We start from the raw sequence: 16438 nt of genomic DNA, 5'->3' as shown, positions 1-16438 counted from the left end.
AAAAAGATTACTAACAGAATAAGGTAACATACATTAAGCAGATTCAAGATGAGGGAACGGTGAACAGGAGAATCTTCTTGGAGACAAGGATTTGAGATGGTTCCTAGAAAATGGGTAAAAGTGGAGCAACTTGTGGAGAAAGAAAGGATGTTCCACACACAGGGGCAACATAACCAGAAGTGAGTATACAGAAATACTTACAGGAGATTTTAGAGACAGTGGATACATCCGTTTTGGCCAGAGTAGAGGATTCTCACAGGGGAGTAATGAAACTGAAGGACAGACAGTAAGCTTGGGGATAGATTGTGCAGAACCAAGGACACCCAGTAAAAGAGGTGGACTCTCTTTCTACTAACGGCTTGTCGGGTCAGTTTTTTAAACAGTTTTATCCAAAGATAACTCACATACCAGAAACAAAAGCTGTGCTTTGGCTGAGTGTTCACCTTAAGTACCAGCTCCCCTCCTGTTGTGAAATTCTGTGTTTTTCATGTTTCCTCAGCCCTGTGCTACCCTTGCTCTTGTAGGTGCCTCCATTGCTCTAATGGACAAAGAAGGATTGACGGCGCTCAGCTGGGCTTGTTTGAAGGGTCATCTCTCAGTAGTACGTTCTCTGGTGGATAATGGCGCTGCCACGGACCATGCCGACAAGAACGGCCGCACCCCCCTGGATCTGGCAGCTTTCTATGGTGATGCTGAAGTGGTGAGTGCCCTTAACCAAGCCTCAGGTGGTAGGAATCGGGAAGGTTCTCCATCCGTAATGTTATCTGGGGTTGATGATTTCTGATAAAAGTTCTCAGATCTATACTTGCTAGAGGACAGGGATATTCAAAACACCATTAAAGACCAAAAATATACATATGGCCTGGAATACCATGGCTGCCCAGCCTGGTTCAAACCTGCAGTTGAATAAAGGGCAGGCAGCAGCCAGACCCCTGAGTACAGCAGTGCTGAGCCGTGACACCTGTGTTAACTGCACTGCTTGATCCATGTCCTAGGTCCAGTTCCTGGTGGATCACGGGGCCATGATTGAGCATGTTGACTACAGCGGAATGCGCCCTTTGGATAGGGCAGTGGGGTGCCGGAACACTTCTGTTGTTGTCACTCTTCTGAAGAAAGGAGCCAAGATAGGTAGGAGAAAGGAAGAAGGTGTTGGCCATCTGTGCCCGGAGGCCAGACTGGTCCAGTGGTCTGGCTGCCCTGGGTGTTTGGTGTGAGTGTGTGTAGTTTCCCCTCTGCCCTGGCCCAGTTATTGTCCAAGTGAACAGAAGGACTCTCAGCTCAGAGAAGGCACCATCTGAGCCGAGATCCACACTTCCCTGTGTGCAGAACCACACGGTCACCTGCCATGCCCCTGCAGCCTTCGCCGGGAGGCTGCTCTGACCTTAAGCACATCTGTGTGCTGATGCCTCTGTAGCAGCCCCACCCGTGAGCATCCTGGATCCCTGCACTGCCATGAGCCTTTGCTTTCCCTTGCTCTGTATGTGCTTCGGACTCTCAAGTCCCTGCTGCTGTTGTCCCATCCGCTCCCCATCCCACAGACCTGTAGACGAGGGTTGGCTGATATGCTGGCTTTTTTGCTGCCTGCCTCTCACTGCTGCTTTTTCCTTCTTTTTTTTTTTTTTTTTTTTTTCACCTTCATCCATTTTTTTTTCCTCTCCTACAACTTTTTGTTTTCTCCTTTCTTTGAAGGTTGTCAGACGTTACCGAGTCGCCCACGAGGTATATTTCACCGCTGTCAGCATCAGGCGTGGTCTGATGGCTTGGTCAGCTCTGCCTTCTCCTCTTTGATTTAGCCTGCATGAGTTCCCTACACCTCTAATCTGTTAATTTACTTCACCTTAAAAGAAGATTTTTTTTAATGACTGTTGTAGAGAATAACTTGAACTTTTGATAACTAACCCTGAAAAGCTTAGTTGGTAAATAATTCAGGCATCTGTAAACTAATCGAGTTAACCTCTTCTTTCTCTCTGTGGGTGAAGTAGTCCTCAGTAGTGTTGGCTTGTTTCACGTCTGTCTGACATTGGGACTGTGCTCCTGGTTCAGCGTGAATTCCAGGAGTCCTAGTTAATACTTACAAATTAAGGGAGCCTTTAGTCTTTAATGGTTTCCCTTCTGCAAAGTACATCTTTAAAAATTAAGAGACTAAATAAAGCTGGGGGGTTTGAGTTCCAGATTCTGAAATAAATTACCTTTTTGGATTTTTTAAATCTTATGGTGACATTTAACATAAACCCTTTCTCCCAGTTTCCTTATTTAAAATAACTCCAAACTAAGCCATCGCCTGCCCCAATACAGCATGCAGGCTCTGCTGCCCTCCTGTGGTGCAAACTCAGACAGTTCACATATTCTTATTTTAAGGTGAATACAAATCCAACGCAGCTTCTTGGCAGTGGGAGTCACTAGGACACTCCCAGGTCTAAAAGATGAGGAAATCGTTGTGGAGCAAGTTGTTCTCTCAGCAGAAATTCCCCCAGGGTGTTTTTTTCACCTAGCTTCCTACCACCCTTACATTGTATGAGTTTTTTACCCATCATGCATCCTGTACACTACAGGTCCAGCCACATGGGCGATGGCCACCTCCAAACCGGACATCATGATCATCCTGTTGAGCAAGCTGATGGAAGAGGGGGACATGTTTTATAAGGTGAGGGGAGAAAGGAGCAAAGTTCCCTCAAAACAGCCACTGACTGTTTTCCAGATGTAGAATCTACCAGTCTTGACCGTTCTTATCCTTGGTTCTAGAGGCAAAGAGAGAATGCCAGCCCTCAAAGATGGGCTTTGTAGGGTGAGGGTCTCAGGTCTTTGTTTTCTCAGCAAGAGAGCAAGAGTAACCTAAACGTGCTCGCAGCCGATGAACCTAAAAACCGAGTTCTGCCTGGTCACTGGCGGGCGGTTACATAGATGCTGCATGAACTCTGCTCACTGGAGCCCAGAAGCCATGGGACAAGTAAACGAAAAATTATGTAGTGCAGATATTTCCAGTCTGTGGGAAAGAGGCATTATCTTAGCTTTCCTATTTAATATATACACAGATTTTAAAGTCTGTGGTAATAATAGCTTATCAGCATCCCTGAATAAGATAAGAAAACTGAGACAAATAGCAATTATAAGATTTGCTTGAAGCCACTCACTGAGTGACAGCCAGAGTGTGGAAGGTGGCGTATTTTGTACTCACAGTTCAAGCCGAAGGCACCACGCCCTAACACAGACTCCCATCCCTAGGAACATTCCACGTCAGGGTTATCTTGTTGTGTTAAGATTAGCTGAGTCATCTTCTTCTAAAGGTAAATACAAATCCAACCCAGCTTTTGGCAGCAAGCATCACTGAGACAAGCCCAGGCCCAAAGATGAGAAAATGCTTTGAAGCACGTTATTCTTGCCTTGTGTGAGGAGTGTACAGAGTTCCTGGGAGTCGAGTTGTATTTCCTGAGGACCCTTTGAGTGGGTCATAATAATCTAGAGCCCCTAGGCTTCTAGGTAACTTGAGTGCTGACCCAACTGTGATTTCACATGACTTCAAAGAAGGGCCTCCCTCGGTGTCACACTTACAGACTTGAGAATGGCATTGCTGTCAAGGATCTAAGCCCTGTTTGTAACATAATTTCCAGTGTTCTGAGTCAAGGAGTCCTACCTCCTAATGAGAACGGGCAGAGCTACTGCTGCTCCTACTCAGAACTCTACCTTGGAAGACTCCAAGTCTCTCCTTAGTGAAGGGTGCTCACGAGAAAGTGAAAGATGAGGATCCCTAGGGGAGTTGCAGCTGTACAGAAGGAACAGAGTAGATGAAGATCAGCTAAAGGAACAGCAGGTGCCTGTATCATTCTGGGCTCAACTCATAGATTTTCAGATACAAAATGTGAGAAAATTTCAAGGCCCCTGTGACCAGGTCTCTAGGTGGGTCATAGATCTACTTCACCTTGGAAAAACCCTCCTGCATAATCAGATGGTATCACAAATTCTAAATTTCATTTCTCTACCACCACCCTACCCCAGGTCTTTTCCAAAAATGGAGGAAGACTGATACTATTTTATGCCATGAGGTTAGGGAAGCAGTAGGAGACTATTTTAGCTCCCACGTCCTTTGTGAGGAAGAGTGGCCTCTTCTGGAGGACTGGCAAGGTGGAACATCAAACAAAAAGAGATGTCCAGATAAGCCAAAAGCAGAGAAGTGGTAATACCTTTGGAGTGGCTGGGACTAGGAAATGATGTATCCCAGGGAGATCAGGTCAAGAAAGAGCTCCTTTGAAATGAACAAGCTCAGTCCCTTGGGAATCCAGTTGGGAAGCTGCGAACCCAGGCCTTTTGTTCACCCAGGCTTTGTTTCTCTGGCTTGGATCTTGGGAATCCCCTTCACCATGCCCTTCCTGCCCGGGGAGCTGTGTGTAGAGAAGACTGGGCTGTCACCATCAGGACTGTGTTTGGGAGGGCTAACCCTTAGTAGTAACCGCTGAGTGGAGGAAACGAATGGGGACAAACTTCCTCAGCTGCTCCAGACCAACAGTATGTTTTGCCATCTTGTATTCCCATTAGAAAGGTAAAGTAAAGGAAGCTGCCCAGCGCTACCAGTACGCCCTGAAGAAATTCCCTAGAGAAGGGTTTGGTGAGGACTTGAAAACCTTCCGGGAACTAAAGGTGTCTCTCCTCCTCAACCTCTCTCGATGTCGCAGGAAAATGAACGTAAGTCCCTCTTGTCCCTGCTCCTTTCTGCCGTCCTGGAAGTTGATGGTCCATGTCATGCTAGCTTTTACCAGGCCCCTGAGATCCTTGTCTGCCCCATTTGGAACTTGGTTGTCCTTCACAGAGCACTGACATTTGCAATTTGAAAGAAATCAAGTCTAAGTACAATCCATATCTCAAACTATTAAAAAAAGTGAATGCTAGTGGGCACTTCGTAGCTTTCTGAATTTTCGTAATTCCCACTGCAAGTGAGAATTATCAGCATCATCCTCCCTTGCCCCCAGGATGTGAGAGCACTAGTCATGAGAACCCCCGCTGCCAGACACAATCTCAGTCGTCCCCTTCCTTTCTGGTAGGCCCCTTTGTCATTTACTACGGAAGGGCTGGAAAGAGGGTTCAGGACCATGGACTTCAAAGTTTAATTTCTAAGGCTAATCTTGAACTTTTCAGTTCTTTCCTCATCTTTTTATCCTAACATGCCGTGCCCCTTCTTGTCGCAGAGGGAATCTTAGAGCTCTCCTGGTCGTTTATTGCCTCCGCAGTAGTCCTTGGCCCTTCTTGCCTGCCTTGTAGATAGTCTCTGGCGGCCTCCGCCACTGCTCCCTTGACATGCAGATACTCCTGGGCCAAGAACCCTCTCTCAGATACTGGGAATAGCTAAGATCATGTCAGCAACCTCTGACATCCACCAGCCTGAGGTCTCACAGTTCCTTAGGAGATAAAAATAATCCAAGCCAAACAGAAACATTTTAGTAAAGGAATAAAGAACTCAGGTATATAGAAATGAGCCTTTAGCCTCCGTGGCAAGAGATCTGCTATCAATTCCAGAAAGATGACCTTTATATCATCTATCTAAAACCTGACAGTGAAAAGAGCCCAGATGTAGACTTTGGGTGTGATGCCCAAGAGGCAGAGTTGCCCCTGGCGCTGAGATGAGTGGGGACAGGGCCAAGGTTCCCAGGAGAGGGCAGTGAGGTTCTTACCTGAAACAGAAGAAACAGCACCAGGGGTCTCCTCCGGCAGCAGCTAGTGAGAGTGAGACAGGGCTCCGAAGCTGCTGCCAACCTGCTGGCTTCCTTTTTGTCTAACAAATATCCTGCTTCTTAAAAATACTCTCATCTTCCCAGCAATATCGATTGTCCCAAAAGAAAAAATTAAAGGGTAAGGTTGAAAACACTAGAGCTGGAAGATGATCCTGTTGATGGAACACCGTCTCTCTAGCTCCACATCTGGTCAGAAACAGTTAACCACCTCCCAGGACCACCTGAAGTCTGTCGTCTTTGGTAGAAAATTGCCTGTTAATTTTTTTTTTTCATGTTTACCTCTGTCTCAGGGCCCTTGTTCTGCCCGAGGAGTCACAAGGTTAACCAGAGGCTGCTGTGCTGTTCTGTGGCTTTGGCTTAGTATGTAAGGGGTCTTGAAAACTGGCTTTGTTCCCCTGGTTCCTGTTCCTAGGGCTTCTCAGGATGAGGACAGACGAGGCCATGTTCTTCCAGGAAGCCTCACAAGAGATGAGGTGGCAGCACAGACCCTAGTCATAGCTAGGGTTCTCTCTTGTTCTATTATTTTTTTTAAAATTTTAAATGTTTCCTAAGTAAGGAACAAGTTAAGAGAAAGCTCAGGCCAGAGAAGCCTCTGTGAGTTAGAAAAGAAACTACCATCCATTGAGCATCTCCTACCTGCCAGGACCTGGGTACGGGGCTTTCCAAGGCCCTGTTGCTCCTGATCCTACCTGTGAGGTAGGTGTGGGTGAGACGCACACAGCACGCTCTGTGGGATTGCAGAGCAGAGAACTGAGCCCACGTCTGTCTGACGTCCCTGCTCTGTCTAGTCTCCGTAGTCAGTTGCTTATCACACAGACACCATCTTCCTGGATTTCTCTCATCCCTTTAAAGCCAAGGAATGGCGGGAGTTCAGGTTTCCAACTTCAAGAGCTTCATTGGGTTGACATTTGGCTTCTGAGCTAGAAAGAACTTTGTTAGAAAGGCAGAAAGAGGGCACATTAAAAGTATTTTAATACTTCTGGGCAGGTAAATTCCCATGAGCAGTTGCAGGACAACACAGGGCAAAAGGCAGAAGGAACTTCCCGTCTGGGCCACGTGGCTAGAGCCACACCAGGCATGTCGAGAATCCCAGGTGTTCCATCCATAAATGTCAAAGAAATGTACATATAATCTGTTTTATTCCCAAGCTGTCTATTTTCCATATCTCTTCAATGACTCATTTGCACACCTATTGTAATGACAGGATTTTGGAATGGCGGAGGAATTTGCTACTAAGGCCCTGGAGCTGAAACCGAAATCTTATGAAGCTTACTATGCAAGAGCAAGGGCCAAACGCAGCAGCAGGTGAGGAGAGAGAGAGAGGGTGAGAAGCAAGAGGTCTCTTTTCTGGAAATCTGGCCAAGACAACGTAGGCCATCCTGGGGCTTATGTACCCAACTGTGTCTGTCCCTGAGGACTCTCGGGGCCGAGCTTAGGGGATGGCTCCCATAGCACAGGGCGCATCTTACGGCTGGCAAATCTCGGGGCTCTGGAGATCTAGAGCATTTTACTTTGGGAGAAAATGCCTTTTCATTGTTGGAGAATGGCACCTTCTTCCAGGAAGCCTCTGCCATATCTCAATCACTTTTGAACCCCCAAAGCAGATAGCACAAAGAGACACTGGTGACTTGAGAAGAGGTCACTTAAGCAAAATATCCTCCCAACCCTTTTAGGGGGCGAAGTAGGGTGGGTCACTTACATCACAGGCTCCTCTCTCTTACAGGCATTTGGGGAATCCCTGGATCATTAGTCTTCCTTCTGGGCTCTCCTCAAGTCTGGTGGCATCAAACCTCCTTCTCGCCTCCCTGCTTCTCCCAACACTACACCACACATGCATGGAGACAGGAGGTCCTGCTGCCAGGATTGAGAGGGCCCAAGAGAAACCCCATCCCTCATGACACCTGCTATGGTTTGGCCAATGGGCACAGAAGGCTCCAGAAAGGTCTAGAACCTGCCGTCGATGATCTTTGGATAATTTGTCACTGTTCTTCATGCCTCCTGCCCAGCGCCCTGCCCAGCGCCCTGCCCTTCTCCCAAACTCTGCCTGGGAAAGAACTCCTTCAGACTCCCTACTGTGACCAGGGGGATATGGTCCTGAAAATCAAACCCAGGTTCAGTCTAGTGGTAATGGTGGCAGTGATCTTAGTCTTAACTAGCCGGGGTAACAGAGTTCTTACAGAAGCTTGACTGTCAAATTCTCTTTCCCCTTGGATCATTCCTTTCCCACAAGGCCAACTGCCCGTTTTCTGGGCAGCGTTAACAGAGAGGATGGGAATACCTCTGATAGTTGTGTCCTCGTTTGTAAATTAGAGCCTGAGTTTTCTAGTCAGCAAGCCTAACACCTGCCCAGCATTGAGGTAGCAGAATGAAGGAGCAGTGGTGCTCTGGGGCGAGGGGTCGAAAGGGCAGAGGACAGGGTTCTTGCCTGGGATGGAACAGGCCTGAAAATTGGAGCCAAAATATAAAGAAAAAATTCTGCTGGATCAGCAAGATTTTTAAATATTGTAGTTACTGTTTTGTTCCTAAGCTAATTGACAGTGACCCTGTAAATGACAACCCCACCCAATCCTCATACTCCCTGGTGTGCATCTGGACACTAAGAGAAACTTCCTGAAGAGCCTCACTGGACTGACAAAATGGGGACATTTCTCCACTAATCCCAGAGAGGCCAGAAGGAAGATGGAGGCTGAACGGGCTAGGGAGTCATTCTGGATTCTTCTAGAATGACAGCCTGCCTTTTTCCTTTCTTACAAATCACACGAAACCAAAGCACCCCCAGACTCCCCCAAGATGCTAACAGTTCTCTGAAAGAGTGACCGTGTCTCAGCTCTTGGTGATTCCTGTTGATTCAGAATAACTCCAGTTCCTGTGTTTACCTTCTGTCAAGCAGACAGTTTGCAGCAGCCTTAGAGGACCTGAACGAGGCCATCAAGCTCTGTCCGAACAACCGTGAGATCCAGAGGCTCCTGATGAGAGTGGAGGAGGAGTGTAGACAGGTGCAGCCGCCGCCGCCGCCACAGCCGCAGCAGCCATTACCAGAAGAAGCGGAACCTGAGCCGCAGCGTGAAGACATCTACTCGGCACAGGACATGTTCGAGGAGGAGTACCTGGAGCAGGAAGTTGAGAATGTCTCCATTGGCCTCCAGACGGAGGCCCGGCCCAGTCAGGGGCTCCCGATAATCCAGAGCCCGCCCTCCTCTCCGGCGCATCGCGACTCAGCCTACATCTCCAGCTCACCTCTTGGTTCTCATCAGGTTTTTGACTTCCGGTCCAGTAGTTCTGTAGGGTCTCCCACCAGGCAGAGCTATCAGTCCACCTCGCCTGCTCTTTCTCCAACTCACCAGAATTCGCATTACAGGCCTAGTCCTCCGCATACTTCCCCAGCGCACCAGGGTGGGTCTTACCGCTTTAGCCCCCCTCCCGTGGGAGGGCAGGGCAAGGAATACCCAAGCCCTCCCCCTTCCCCTCTCCGAAGAGGCCCTCAGTATCGGGCCAGCCCTCCCGCGGAAAGCATGAGTGTCTATAGATCCCAGTCAGGCTCACCCGTGCGCTACCAGCAAGACACAAACGTTGGTCAGCTTCCCGGCAGACCGAAATCGCCTTTGTCCAAAATGGCCCAGCGGCCCTACCAGATGCCCCAGCTTCCTGTGGCCATTCCCCAGCAAGGGCTCAGGCTCCAGCCTGCCAAAGCCCAGATTGTGAGAAGCAACCAGCCCAGCTCTGCCGTTCATTCCAGCACCGTCATCTCCACAGGGGCCTATGGCCAAGTAGCCCATCCCATGGCTGGTAAATACCAGTCTTCACAGGGAGACATAGGAGTAAGTCAGAGCCGGCTGGTTTATCAAGGGTCAATCGGGGGGATTGTAGGGGATGGGAGGCCTGTGCAGCATGTCCAGGCCAGCCTGAGTGCGGGTGCCATCTGTCAGCATGGGGGGTTGACCAAAGAAGACCTTCCACAGCGACCTTCCTCAGCCTATCGCGGTGGCGTGAGATACAGCCAGACACCACAGATTGGGCGTAGCCAGTCTGCATCCTACTACCCAGTCTGTCACTCAAAACTAGATCTGGAGCGTTCCTCCAGCCAACTAGGGTCCCCTGATGTGTCACATTTAATCAGAAGACCTATTAGTGTCAACCCTAATGAAATGAAACCCCACCCCCCAACTCCCAGGCCACTGCTGCACTCCCAAAGTGTAGGCCTCCGCTTCTCTCCATCTAGCAACAGTATCTCATCTGCCTCCAACCTAACTCCGACCTTCCGGCCGTCCTCCTCGATTCAGCAAATGGAGATCCCACTGAAGCCGGCGTACGATAGGTCATGTGATGAGCTGTCGCCAGTGTCTCCCACTCAGGGAGGTTACCCCAGTGAGCCCACCCGATCCAGGACCACACCATTCATGGGGATCATAGATAAAACAGCCCGGACTCAGCAGTACCCCCACCTTCACCAGCAGAATCGGACCTGGGCAGTGTCATCAGTGGATACCGTTCTCAGTCCCACGTCTCCCGGCAACCTGCCTCAGCCTGAGTCCTTCAGTCCACCGTCATCCATCAGCAACATTGCCTTTTATAACAAAACCAACAATGCACAGAATGGCCATTTGCTGGAGGATGATTATTACAGCCCCCATGGGATGCTGGCTAATGGGTCCCGCGGGGACCTCCTGGAGAGAGTCAGCCAGGCTTCCTCGTACCCCGACGTAAAGGTGGCTCGGACCCTCCCTGTGGCTCAGGCGTACCAGGACAACCTGTACAGGCAGCTGTCCCGGGACTCTCGACAAGGGCAGACATCCCCTATCAAACCAAAGAGACCATTTGTGGAGTCTAATGTTTAAAAGACGTTTGTTGGAGTGAGACCCGTATGTTTTCACTGCACATTTTCAGGCTTGGTTTCCACATTTGAGGTAGTTCTCTGGCTTAATTTCTCATGTAGTTTCTGCGTGGTGTTCAGAGGTGGCAGCCCACATGCTGAAATCCTTTGCATGCAGCCGACTGGGAAGCTGGCCTCGAGCGAGCCAGGACTTCGGTTTCTCTTGTCTGTGCCCCAGCCACACGCTCTCTCTCTTCAGAAGCCAGCGAGGAGATTGTCGTGCCGCGCGCTTTAACACACTGGTCAGCTTTTTCCAGGAGACAATCGCTTTCACGGATGTTCTTGTCGTGTAAATGTCTTTCTCCTTTTTTACAAAAATAAGATGTTCTTGTTCGTTTTCTTCTAGGAACTTTAGAAAGAGTGTGATGCCCCTTTGCCTTTGCATTCTTATCCAGTGTTATCCAAATAGCGGCCCCAGTGCATTCTTGTGCCATGGTCTCCTCCCCTGGACCGCCAGCTCCCTGCAGCTGTCAGGTCTGGAATGTTTACTTAGATAATTGCTGGTCTTCCTACGGGGGTAAAGGATCAAGGAGAAAGAGAAGAAATAGGTCTATTAAATGAGAAGAAAAACACCTACCTAATTATTTGAAATGTCACTACGTTGATTTACCAAGAGGCATTTTAGGAACATTTGGAAAACAACCAGCCCTTTAAATATTTCAGTCAGTGAGGAAATCAGATGGGAGTGATGGATATTTTTAAACAATTCACGGTGAGTTATTCTTTATGTTTTTAGCCAAATTAACCATTTAAAGCTACCAATTCTCCATGGGTTGGGGAGGGAATAAATAAATATATATAGAGAGAAAGACTGTTCTGGATTCTCCATGAAAGGCTGCAGAATATCTCTGTCTTGAAGAAACCTACTTTTTAGGTCTTGATATGTCACTGAGCATCATGGTCCACAAAAAGCATACCCTTCCTGAAGGCTGACTGTTGTAGTAATCCTGTTAGTTGGATCTTCGCCTAGAGCCAGGTTTTGTTCTACTGGTCCTCTTACTAAAAAACAAACAAACCCTAGATAGTATAATGAAGAATTGGTTCTTTGAGAAGGAAACTGAATTCTCTGGGGACCGTAGGCTTATTCCCAGAGCTTGCACCCAGGGCCGTTGAATTCCACACCAGGTGTTGTCTGATTCCATTTCAAGATCTATAGTTTCATTACCTGCTACTACAGGAATTGTCTCTTCTTTTCTTTGTCTAGGTAGGAGTGTTTGGGGAGTGATACTGAAAACCAGACGCAGCAGAGTGTTTCAGGGTGAAGAAAGAGCCTGTTCAGCCCCAGGAGGGGGCACATGAGATAGGGAGCAAGTCCTCTGGTCCAGTCACCCCCACGCATCTTCTGTGTCTCATGGTCATTCGCTTACCGGTCCTTTGAGGTGGACGGCAAGAACACTGAAACCAATGGCTTAGCGCAGGCTGGTACTACTGCACATCACCTCTTAAAATTTAACAAAATAACTAAAAATATCAAAAGAGAGTTAGTTCTCTGTTCTTAAGGATCGTTCTGCTCTTGTTAGTAAAGGGCTATAGAAAGGGCAGTTTCCTGAATAAAAATCCAGATATGATCAGACCTGTCTGTGATAGTAAGTCTCCTCTGAAAGAATTGTTAAGACGTGGGGAGCATGAAGCTGAAATCAGAATCATTACTAACTTAGATTCTGCCAAACAGATGGACCCCTCCACCCCCAGGCTTGAAATGGGCCAGGATTTGGGTCTGGGTGGTTGAAGTAAATAGCAGGGCTAACTCAAACCCAGACTTTCCCCTCTCTCTGATGCTTAAGGACTGTCTCCTACTCAGCTAGACCAGAGCAGACATCAGTGTCTCTTCTCTTCCCTTCTCTCTTCCTCTCATCAAGAAGGTGAAATGTATAGCTATGGCAGCCAGCAGCCGCTCAGACATTTTTGTCCAGGTCTCAGCCCCGTTGGGCTCTTTGCATCTTACCCTTTTTAACCACCTCTCACTGAGGAGCTGTTGCTACATTTTGAAAATTTCTCAGTGTCTGTGAGAAAAGTGCCCCTGTGTATTTGGAGTGCCACATACACCACCTGCACTCACCTATCAGTGGGTGAGCAGGTTCTGTATTTTTCACAAATACGTCACTGATGCTACTTCTCCCCAGTGTGTCTCTTAGGATTTTCCAGGACAGACAGATTTAAGGTCCATGCCTTACTGGGCAAAACACCTAAACTGTAACAGTCAAAATGCAATTCTTTTTTAGCCACTGGTAGAGGGCATGAATATCACTACTGGGCGCCAGTTGTTTTTGACTAGAAAATGCCAGCTGGGCCTTACTGGAGCAGGAGATGAAGTTCTTCCTCGTGAGCAGACTGCCTGTGCCCTGTTTTGCTACTTCACTGCCACGGGGTGGTCTTAGTGCTGTACCTTACAGATGCCCCTCCCCCAGCGGCACCTGCTGAATCAGTGTCTGGCTTCAGGTGGGGGGAAGTCTTTCAGATGAACCTGGTAAGTTCCATTCACCCAGTTCACATCACCCTGAAATGGAGACAGTGGTGACAAACTTCAGCTTACAGGTTTCTCACCAAATCGTATGTTCCGTTCACCCAGAATTCTTGCACTAATGGGTTTCCATCACATCATGTCTATATATGGGTGCACTTTATTGTTTGAATTTGTAACTCTGATAAATACTGGATATTTAAGTGTGAGTAATGTCTTCACTAGAAAATAGCAAAACCACCCTTGTCTTTTAGTGTATTTTTCAAGGAAAAAAAGGAAAGAAAGCAAGCAGTGGATCACAACATTTATAGCACAAGAAATAACTTGTATATAAGCATCAAAAAGATTAAGAGTTTTTAAATACAAAAAAAAATTTGCAGTGATTTTAAAGTGCTTTTCCAGCAATTTTCTTAGGGACTCCTGAGACATGTTTACTTTATTTACTGGATCAGTAAGGCACACAATTAACAATTAAAAATTAATGTTTATTTACAAAGTAAAGGGAAAACCTGTGTAACATGAGAATTTGGCATGGACAAAATGGAGACCATTTTGTATCTGCTGTTGTATCTTGTCCGGGTTGCAGGCGTGCACTATTAAAGTCCCAAGTTAATAGAGCACAAACCCTTCTTGTTCCTCTCCCATGTGCCCCTCTTTCTAGATGTGTTTAACTTAAACTCGAAGGCTCAGGAAAATTCCACTGATTAGAATCTTGTACAGTACCCCAGGTCGTTGTCCAGAGATACACGTTTGCTAATTTAGTTAAGCCTGGATTATTAAACACTTTTCCTAAATTATTGTAAACAGAACAGTTTAGAGAAAGGTATTCTCGGTCCTTATATTGTATAATAGTTTATGAACCCTCCTCACTAAATATTGGTATTTTTATAATCCAGAGATGTACCCAATAGAAAAATTAATCAGTATCTAATTTAATATCCGTAAGTATTTTCCTTAGATTTTAGTCATAGACAGTGGGTTATGTGGATGTCACCTTGCTTCACCATACTGTACCACTAGGTGTCACTGCGGCTCTGCACCAGGCTTAATCTGGTTGCAAAGAATGGCAGCAGCTCTGGAGGAGCCACTTCCAGGCCAGCAGGCAGGCCCATGGGCTCAGAGAGTTCAGGAAGGCAGGAACAAAAGCCAGGAAAGGGGTCTTCACACATCTGTGCCAGTAGTGGCAAGATAAGCTCTTTGAACACTACCTGTTTTGGGCCTTCAGCCAGGCAGGGGCTGAGGGAAGGTTGACCAGAACTCCCTTGCTCTGGTGGATGGACAGGTATGTAAAAGACCCATTTCTTCTCTGTGAGTACCCCTTTCAGCTCCTCTTGGCATCCAACGTTTATATAACTCCAGAGATGTCACAGTTGGATGGTTTGATTCAATGACAGTTATTTTTCTACTGCAGAAATGCCTTGAATAAAACCAGTTGCTCACTGAATTTTTGCCACAAAATGGAACAGGCTGCCCCTGGGGTGGGGGGTGGGCAGGATATACCCACCCTGTCCTGGCCTCACCCACCCTACCTGACTGTCCCTGGGCTGACCACTTCTCGAGAGGCTACCCTGCAGAGGCAGCCTGTTGCTGCTCCCACACCAGGCCTGTGCTGCCCAGTTGCTTGTGCACTGGGAGGTGTGGCTTTTTCTCCTCTAGGAATTCCAGACTGACCATCTACCATGACTAACAACAATGAACAAAGGGCTTAGGGGTAGGAGCTACCTACAAAGACGTGTCATGGAAACCTTCACCATGCAATGCCTTGAACTCAGCTCTGGCTGCTCCCAAGAAAAGGTGGCTGGCTGGGGGCCTGGACACAAGCACAGCGGGGCTGGTGGAGCCACTGTGCAGAGCTACCTGAATAATCACTGGGTCTTCATCAACTTTTATAACACAGACCACTCAAGGGCTGAAGTGTTGGTAACCTGTATTTCGGTGTCCAATGCCTCACAGCAGCTGACCCACCCTGAGATGCTTGTGGCCAAGTGATGGCCACAGTCAGAGCTTTGAAAGTCAGTACCAAATGAACGCATAATTGGACACCAAAAATCAAGTGTTACTTTCATGTTTCCTCACCCATATCATCTCATTTCTTCCTCCTGACTCGGTGATATCTCCACTAAGCTGACCTGTCAGGTTGTAGCTGGCTGCGTGTAGATGCAGGCCAGCACTGCTCTTGTTTTTTTTGCACCTACTCTGTGGAAAGGAAGGAGCCCGGCTGCTTTGTTGTTGGAGCACTTGCTGGCTGGATTTTTCTTCTGTTTAATCACTAACCGGAACATCTGGTTAGGGGGGACTCGACTCAATCCCTTTGGTCCCCAGGACCAGAGAGTTAATTCTGGAATATTCAGTACTTGAATGTACCTGCCTTATTGTGAACCAACTTACTGGAAAAAAAGTTAGAAATGCTGGCTCCAGATCTCTACTTCATCACAGGTTATTTTGGAAATCCTGTAAGTTACACTTCCTGTTCTGGTTTGGCTTCTCAGTTTGTTTTTTGTTTCCATTTTTTTCTTCTTTGGCTGATTCCTGCGGATGGGGCCAGTTCCTCGTCAGGCTCAGGGCAGGTGCCATTCTCAGGCATGGCCTCCTTTCCATCCAGCATAGCATCTTTGTCTCTGTTCTGTCTCCTCCAAATCCAAGATGATTTTAATTAGTACAGACATGTACAGTCTACAATAAAAGAGTGATTTGTACTAATATGATTTTGATTCTTCCTCCTCTTTGCTGTCCTTTCAAGACACTTGCTGGAAAAAGCTTTAATGCACTTAGTTTTCCTTTAGGTTTTCTATAACTCAGATGTAAAGGACTTTCTCTGTACAGTATATTATCCAATGCATGTTTGTTCTCTATCCTGATATATTGAACACCACACAGTTGTGAACTCGTGCAGTGGGGATGTCCCACATCCAACAGAGGCACCTAGCCCCCTGTGTATAAGGAAAGACATTTTCCTTTGCTGTACTTGCTTGAGCAGTTTTATTGTCTGTACATGTGAGCTGTGTGAGATAGATGTGAAAAGTTAAATGAATGCAACTTCCTGCCCATGTATACAGATCGCCATCTGTACAATGAACCGTATGTATGAAAGCAAATGTACTTATTTATAAATGGGTAACACTTGGAAAAACACGGCATTGTGCTTTCTCCTTTCGTTACAATACGTCTCCAGGGAGCTGACTCAAGCTCATCCTCACTGCGGCCTGCAGAGCCGAGGAGCCTCCCCCAAGGAAGACTGGCAAAGACCAGGTTCCTAATGATCTGACTGGTCTCTTACGGGACATTCAGAGTCACCCCTCTAGGCTCTTATTCACTCAATGAAGTTACTGAGCACTTCTCTTCAGAGTTGGACACTGTGGTAGGCACTCGAGAGGGACAGTCCTGAGG

General features: G+C 47.4%; 1 protein-coding gene across 11 annotated transcripts in view; it reads left to right on the top strand.

Annotated features, from left to right (window-relative positions):
* The window catches only part of TANC2 (tetratricopeptide repeat, ankyrin repeat and coiled-coil containing 2), a 304309-nt gene extending 288126 nt beyond the window's left edge, over nt 1-16183 (top strand). For 6 of the 11 annotated variants that reach the window (XM_064495693.1, XM_064495689.1, XM_064495695.1 and 3 more), the window contains 7 exons: nt 525-700; nt 996-1128; nt 1690-1719; nt 2553-2644; nt 4531-4677; nt 6925-7025; nt 8608-16183. In XM_064495693.1, the coding sequence (XP_064351763.1) occupies nt 525-700; nt 996-1128; nt 1690-1719; nt 2553-2644; nt 4531-4677; nt 6925-7025; nt 8608-10555 (2627 nt within the window). In that variant the 3' untranslated portion in view covers nt 10556-16183. The remainder of the gene's footprint in view (nt 1-524; nt 701-995; nt 1129-1689; nt 1720-2552; nt 2645-4530; nt 4678-6924; nt 7026-8607) is intronic. The other 5 variants (XM_064495696.1, XM_064495690.1, XM_031468841.2 and 2 more) reach the window with 3 other exon arrangements.
* The last annotated feature ends 255 nt before the right edge of the window (nt 16184-16438 follow it).

This window comes from Camelus dromedarius, chromosome 16, assembly GCF_036321535.1.
Source record: "Camelus dromedarius isolate mCamDro1 chromosome 16, mCamDro1.pat, whole genome shotgun sequence".
NCBI lineage: Eukaryota > Metazoa > Chordata > Mammalia > Artiodactyla > Camelidae > Camelus > Camelus dromedarius.
Note: the sequence above shows the minus strand (reverse complement) of the source record. Positions and strands in the feature narration are given on the sequence as shown.